Here is a 7,123-nt window from a genome sequence, read left to right as displayed (position 1 = left end):
CAGCATGGTAACCGTTCGGCCACAGAGGCAGTTAAAATTGCTGTACGATTTGTAGCAACCCGACCGGTCGTGACTCAATTAAACTGGAAAAATATTTCAGATGGTTTCCCAACAGATCACAATATTTTTAATGCGATTTCAGTTTTTGAATTGAAACAATTTACAAAAAAAGACAAATTTAACAATTTAAAGTAATCAATAAAGCTATTTTTTTACATCACAAAAAAATACAGCTGTAAAATAATACTTTATCGATGTAAATTGTTTAAAAGAATTCTAATTTTTTTATGAAAAATAGTGTTATGGGTAAACATAACATTAATACGAGGAATTCTAACAGTCGTCTTCATATAATCGCATAGTCATTGATGGAGCAATTTATTATAAAATTCTGATTGATATTAAAAATTTAAATAAAAACTTTACACTAAGTGTTGTTTATTATACAGCTTACTTGTAGTTTATAGTCCAAGTAAGTTTTAGAACCCGTTCGGCTCTTGCAGGTTGTATCGATTATGATATTTGAAATGCATAATGTATTGTAAAACGAAATGTAAGTATACAAAATCCGTTTATTTACAACCTATATGGTTTTTACTTATTCTTAAGGGGAATTCGCCTGACGAATGAAATTAATTGGACAATAGATTTAATCAATGCGATGATTTCCATTGTAAGTAAATTTGTTTACCTAGGAAACAGATAAATTTGAGGTAGATATGTAAACAGAGGTCTCTCTCTGGCCATGCTGTATCCTTATATTACTGTGACCGCAATGTGGCATATCGTGTGCAGAAGAGTTTTGAAGCTATAAATAGACCATTTAGTGATCGTCTCTGTGAAGCACTACAAAGTCGGCTCCCCCCGGGCCGAGGCCCGCTTCGCGATTCGCGCCGCGTGAGTTAGCTTCAACGTGCCGTAGTATCAGAGGACCGCCCGAGCGCGCCCGCGCTCGCCCGTCGCGGCCTGTTTTGATCCGCCGATGGTCGATAACTTTAAAGGCAGCCTAGCTTTCCATAAATACTCGAAAACGCGCTGGAAGCGACGGGCCAGTCGAGTTCCTCCCACAACGAATCAACTCAACCTACTTTTTTGTGAACTCCAGTTAGCTCGATTCGGTTCCCGCCCCGCGCCAAGCTGAATACCTCATACGTAATATTCGTATAGCGCATCGGCTACTCGCTCGGTCAGTTCGGCGATCTTATCGGAGCACGCTCGACTCGCGAGCGGCCGGCCGATCATGCCCAATTCGGTGAATCGTCGTCGGTTCGAGTTCATATTATGAATAAACGCCGCATCACTCTGGCTACTCGCGATTGCTCCATCAGACACCGAATCGAGTCAACTTGAGTCAGCAATCACATGAACTCTAGTAACTCGAGTTGGAAAAATACTGCTCGTCTCATCGCCGAACGCTAGACGAACTGCAACGCAAGATAATGAATTTAAGGAGTATAGAATATTTCATTTAGCGTTGTGCTATATTATTTTGATTAAGAGTCGGTACTACTTTGGGGAATTTATCGCTCCCCTAACGAACAATAAAACGGCTTCGTGAACTTAAAAAAAAAATACAATAAATACAAAATCCCCGTTTGTCGACGGGAGCGTGACTCGTCGCGACCACTGGTAGATGACGTAGAACGCACGTTCGCACGTAACTGCTCACAAGTCGCAGTCACCCAAATGTCGGAGCCGGTCCTTCATGGAAACTCCAGCGAGCGTTAGAAAGGAGTATGAGGCCTTCAATTTGTATTACTTCATCTTCTACATTGCATTTTGACATTTTTGTAAACTTTTATTTCTTGACAAACGTAAAATCAAAGTCGTCGGACTTTTCATGCAAATGTTCGAGGCCGCCCAGATAACACGTCGGGGTCACCAATTTGGGGAATTTATCGTTCCCCTAACGAACAATAAAACGGCCTCGTGAACTTCGTGAATGGCGATATAATTATAATGTTTCGTGGTTTTTACAAATAGCTTTTTATCAAACCGGGCAAACAATTTGCAATCGCTGACATGACCATTTACGTAGGTAACTAAAAACTGTCAAACATTTTCGGCAAGTGTGACAATCTCCTTGGCGACTCTCGTCCAAAGAGACCACCACAGCCAGCCGGTGATAATAGGCGACGTCTAAAACCGCCACACTACAATTCTCAGATCGAATTCAAATTTTTCCCCTACTGGATCGGTTCTATTGCGCGTGTCGAGCGGTCGGGCACTGTCTTCATTTCAGAATTTATTTTTTTACACACGTCAATAAAGCCATTTGAATTACAATAATATCGTATGTAATAATTGTTATATTTAGGTCGATATAAAAAAATATATAATTATAGATATAAAAAGGTTGATATAAAAGAATCATTGATTTATAGAACACAGCGGTTTTCTTATACAATTTCGAGATAAGTTTGTGTTTTTATTCTTTCGTGTCAATTTTTAAAAACCATGATTTAAACCGTATACTAATCAGTAATATGTATTATCTTCAATTTTATTCTATATTTTTTCCAAAGTGATTGATTCAACCCGTCTTTCACTGTATGCGATATCAACCAAAGTCATTTGATATTGCATCGACTCAATCATGTAATTATGCGTATAAAGGAATAGAAAAAAAAAAGGAAGATATAGTTTGTTCATTTGCCGTCATTCGGATTTAGCTTGGCAGCACTGTAGCGCAAGCCCGCCGAAATGAACGACGCTGATTGGCGGTAACACCAATTTAGAATAATTCCGCTGTGCAGTTGGCTAGCCTGTACGCTTCCTCGAGAGGGCGCGGCGGAGCTACCATCTTCGTGTAGTTGATTCGGCTTGGCGCCTTTCCTGTGTGTGTTGGTTGGTTGTTCATTGAGTAGTGATTGTGTGTTACACGTTTCAAAATGGTGAGTTTTGCAAGATTTCGTGCAAATCAGATCTCTTTGTGGTGATGTTATTGTGATTTTCGGTGGACTTTAGTGTGATACATGTACTGGCAAAGTTTCAGCTTTGTACGATCGAAATTAATGGTTTTTTTCGCAATTTTTAGGCTGGTGGTAAAGCGGGCAAAGATTCAGGTAAAGCAAAGGCGAAAGCAGTATCCAGATCAGCAAGAGCTGGACTGCAGGTATATTAATTATACTTAATAATTAATTTGATGAATTTAGGTTACTTAAATTGTGTGTGGTAATTTTTCTAATAATATTTTATAAAATTGAATAATATGCATGACTTCTGTAGTATGGCGGCGGCAGCATTGTGAAATTAATCAATAGAAAAAGAAATATCATTGTTTTCCGATTCCAGTTCCCGGTAGGAAGAATTCACAGGCACTTGAAAAATAGAACTACAAGTCATGGACGCGTTGGTGCAACGGCAGCCGTGTACTCTGCAGCTATCTTGGAATATCTCACAGCCGAGGTGAGTAGGTACGCTACGCGTCCCCTTTTGCAATATGGCGGCATCTACACAACGTAATTATTTACAATATCATCCTCTAGGCTTTCTGTAATTGTGTTACCTATTATATATAGGTAAGTGATTTCCCATTGTATATTTTCATTTTCGTGACTTAATTACGAAAATAGGACGTTTTTATATACATAGTCGTTGTTGTTGTATTTTGGCGGGAAACAATGTTTACATATCCCACTGTTTTCGCGAGGGACATTAATTACTGAAATCGTTATTGTCCGAGCAGGAGAAAGACTACTACATAATATATACTTTACAACATAATTTAAAATGTCCTGGATATGTTCAATATTGGTCAGTGCTACCTGCCATGAGTGCTCTAGGTAAATGTTTACTAAGTACATACCTACCTAGTAAAACTTTTATATTTTAGGTTCTGGAACTGGCGGGTAACGCTTCTAAGGATCTCAAGGTGAAGCGCATCACGCCACGGCACTTGCAACTTGCTATTCGAGGAGATGAAGAACTTGACAGTTTGATCAAAGCAACCATTGCGGGTGGAGGTGTTATCCCACATATTCACAAATCTCTCATTGGGAAAAAAGGTGGCCCCGGAGCACCTGTTTAATCATAGGTATGTTTTAATATTTACAGAAATCTGATTTTTAGTACCTACTTATCAACATTTATGCAAAATGCCTGATTATGTTCTCCTCAACAGGTATCCAGAATCTGATTCATATTGCATTTGATCCCGGACGTGAATTCTACATATATTCTTCTGCTGATCAAGAACAGACATAGTTTTCTTTTAAAATAGTGATGTGGTATGTGGAATGACTTCAGCAAAATGTTGGTCCGGACTAAATCTAGCTTTTAAGCATTAGGAATACTTAGGAATAAGGAAATTTAAATATGATTGTATTAGAATTAAGTTCAATTTTCTTGGTTTGTTCATTTTTAATTTGCTGTATTTTGGATTATTGGTGACAGAAAATAATTATTTAGGTCACCCAGCTTCAGCGAAGCGAGCGAGCGAAGGTGCAGTGTTTAGCTGCACGAAGCTGGTGAGCACATAAATAATTTTATTCTCAACTGACTGCGTTTTTTATTTGTTCATAAACTCAAAGCTGTTGTAGTTTCTTTTTGCAGCATTTTGTATTTTTTTAAGTGACTAAATAACAAATGTTGTTCTTAAATTGTAATTTGGTATGATTGAACTGTTACAAGTTGTAAGAAAATATTTTGATCTTTAAAATATATTGAGGACGCTCCAATAATTTTGTTTTTCCTTTGGTTATGTCTACCTACCATCTGTTATCTGCTGAGTTGCATGAAAATGTATTTTGTTTCCCTGGTTTTGTAGATAATGTATATTCTCCTTTAAATGTACAAGAAAATTACACTTGTTTGCACTAGCAGATCTCGATCTTGCATGACCCTCAGTGATGAGATTATTTCCAGCGTAACTTGTATTCTCGTTTAAACACTTGATTTGATATGAGCAAATAAGAATATTGAGAAAAAGCCAAACAAGAAAATTCAGTGCAAAATTCGAAAAGAAATTAATTTTTCTTAGGTGAGTTGGGTGTTCTTGGATAAGTCTCAAAATATATGGTAACGAATGTAAATGTGGCCTACGATCGATAGTCTCAATATAATATTCTGCTATTGTTATTTGGGGGCTTCCTTCAACTCATTTTAAATGTAAGCAGTTATTTTCATATGAGTCATGTCTCTCTTATTTTAATATTTCCTCATTGCAAAAACGCCGAAAATCGCTTGACCTGATCTTTTTATTCAAGATTATTCATGGTGTCATCGACGCTCCTGACATACTCGAGTGCTTGTATCTATCTGTACCTCGTCCCGGAAGTCGCCTAATCAATCGTAAAACTTTCGCACTCCCTACTTGCAGAACCAACCTTGGTCAACACAGTCCAGTGTATCGCATGTGCTCTTATTATAATGCTATCAGATATGATTTTGACATATTCTCTTGTTCTGTGGTCTCAGCTAGAAACTCAATAAGAAAATGTATTATATAGTGACTGCGCGATGAATTTTAGTTGTCTGTTTCCTATTTCATAAATAGTAGATATGTAAATCTTAATTTATTATAATTTTGTTTAAGCACTTTGTTTTAAATACGAAACGCTGTGTTCACATCTAGAAGGACACACTCTTCTCGCCTTATAATGTTAACCAATCTGTTGTATTTGATTTAAGAGTTGTATCCAGTTTTGTGAACCGAATAAAAAAAAAAACATAAATATTTGAACTACTATTGCACTAGATTCTAAATAACGCACACAAACAACATAGGGGCCTAGGGAAACCCTGTGTCGCGGGTGCCATGGACACATAGACAACCACAAATTACACAGAAACTCACGAAAGAAATAAATGTAAGCCATACAACTATTTCTCCCGGACCGGGAATCGAACCTGGGACCTCTGCGTGGCAGTCCGCCATGGTAACCGTTCGGCCGCGGAGGCGGTTATAAATCATCAATGTTCATTAGGTACCTACTACGTAATGTATGTGTGTTGCATAAGTTACTTAGAATTTGTAATAAAAATTCTTTGATTTTTTTAACTAAACCATTATACTCAATACTCAATTCTTTATTGCATTCCCAAAAGTTTACATTAGTAGCAGGTGGACACGCTTAAATTAGAGCTTTGGGACCCTGTTGGGCACAGCAATGTACTGTAGAGAGGGCAACACTGTTATACATACATTGCTGTCCTGCAATTTTATTTAAATTGAAACTTGTCACTGTTCTTTGTTATTATAGTCTTATAGTCCAACTTTGTAAATAAATCAAGTTAATGCCATCCTGTTTTTTAAACTTTTTTTACACAGTACAGTTATAGAAAGCCAAGTGGAAGAAATTACCACGCAATGAAGGAGCCTGTTTCCATACAGTGACCGCTGTCGTGGTCATACAGGATATTAACTTTACTTTAGCATACGTAGTATAATCAAGAGCACGTCAAGCTTGACACTTTGGACCTTCACATTACAAATTGGACCGTTCTTATCGTAAGCGACATAGGGTTGGATTTAAATCTTAAGTGGCAAGCTTGACGTGCTCTTGACCCTGTACATTAATGTTATCTGAATGGCTTCGCTTCACAGCATCAGCAGTTGATGAAGAAAATGTTTGTCGCGCCATAACAGAAGGTTCAGGAGGGCGCTGAACAGGACAATACTGGAAGATCTTAGATAAAAAAAGCATTATCTTCGAGCACTAATCTACAACTGGGCTCGCCTGCGGCGCCTGGTTGGTAGCGGCCAGTGTCTTGCGGACGCTTCACGCTTCGTCTTCTTAAATACGTGAGGCACACTATAAGTTTCTGGAATGAATAAGAAAAAAATACTATAAATGATCAGAAATGAATTTATTGTTTCTCAAAGTATTCTCCGTTAGCGTTAATACACTTTTTCGTACTACGAATGAACCGATTTTGAAAACATGTATGGCACTCCAAAGCATGGCATTGCACCAAATAACGCGATCCGTTTTTTGAGCCTCAGTCAAATTTTGTGTGATCCACCGAGAGCACAGCTTTTTCACACCCAAATGTTTGTGTAGTACTTAGGTGTAGTATTATTTTATTTTATTTTACTATATTTGGGGAGCTTACAGCTACTTTTACAATATAGATTTAAGTATGATCAAACAGATGCCAATTAAAAGCTTCCACATTTGAA

The 7,123-nt window shown here is 37.8% G+C and overlaps 2 protein-coding genes across 2 annotated transcripts in view; both read left to right on the top strand.

The window, feature by feature from the left end:
* Window positions 1-1,350, top strand: part of LOC113237929 (ras GTPase-activating protein-binding protein 2) — a 32,672-nt gene extending 31,322 nt beyond the window's left edge. Inside the window, exon 4 of the mRNA XM_026474647.1 lies at window positions 1,168-1,350. Within this exon, the coding sequence (XP_026330432.1) occupies window positions 1,168-1,350 (183 nt within the window). The remainder of the gene's footprint in view (window positions 1-1,167) is intronic.
* Window positions 1,351-2,754: 1,404 nt separating this feature from the next.
* LOC113237818 (histone H2A.V) lies at window positions 2,755-4,671 on the top strand. Its single transcript, XM_026474499.1, has 5 exons — window positions 2,755-2,894; window positions 3,038-3,115; window positions 3,295-3,408; window positions 3,836-4,036; window positions 4,124-4,671. Exons 1-4 carry the CDS (start codon window positions 2,892-2,894, stop codon window positions 4,028-4,030), a joined length of 390 nt encoding a protein of 129 aa, XP_026330284.1. The 5' UTR covers window positions 2,755-2,891; the 3' UTR covers window positions 4,031-4,036; window positions 4,124-4,671.
* Window positions 4,672-7,123: the final 2,452 nt, after the last annotated feature.

The sequence above is a fragment of the Hyposmocoma kahamanoa genome, unplaced genomic scaffold (genome assembly GCF_003589595.1).
Source record: "Hyposmocoma kahamanoa isolate Upper Pololo Valley unplaced genomic scaffold, ASM358959v1 94, whole genome shotgun sequence".
NCBI classification, from domain to species: Eukaryota; Metazoa; Arthropoda; class Insecta; order Lepidoptera; family Cosmopterigidae; genus Hyposmocoma; species Hyposmocoma kahamanoa.
The sequence above is the reverse complement of the archived record's forward strand: the minus strand, read 5'-3'. Positions and strand labels throughout refer to the sequence as shown.

Excerpts from the sequence above, each read along its gene's own strand:
- LOC113237818 (XM_026474499.1), top strand. Across the intron at positions 3,116-3,294 it reads CAGCAAGAGCTGGACTGCAG|TTCCCGGTAGGAAGAATTCA; the intron begins GTATATTAATTA and ends TTCCGATTCCAG. Across the intron at positions 3,409-3,835 it reads TGGAATATCTCACAGCCGAG|GTTCTGGAACTGGCGGGTAA; the intron begins GTGAGTAGGTAC and ends TTTATATTTTAG.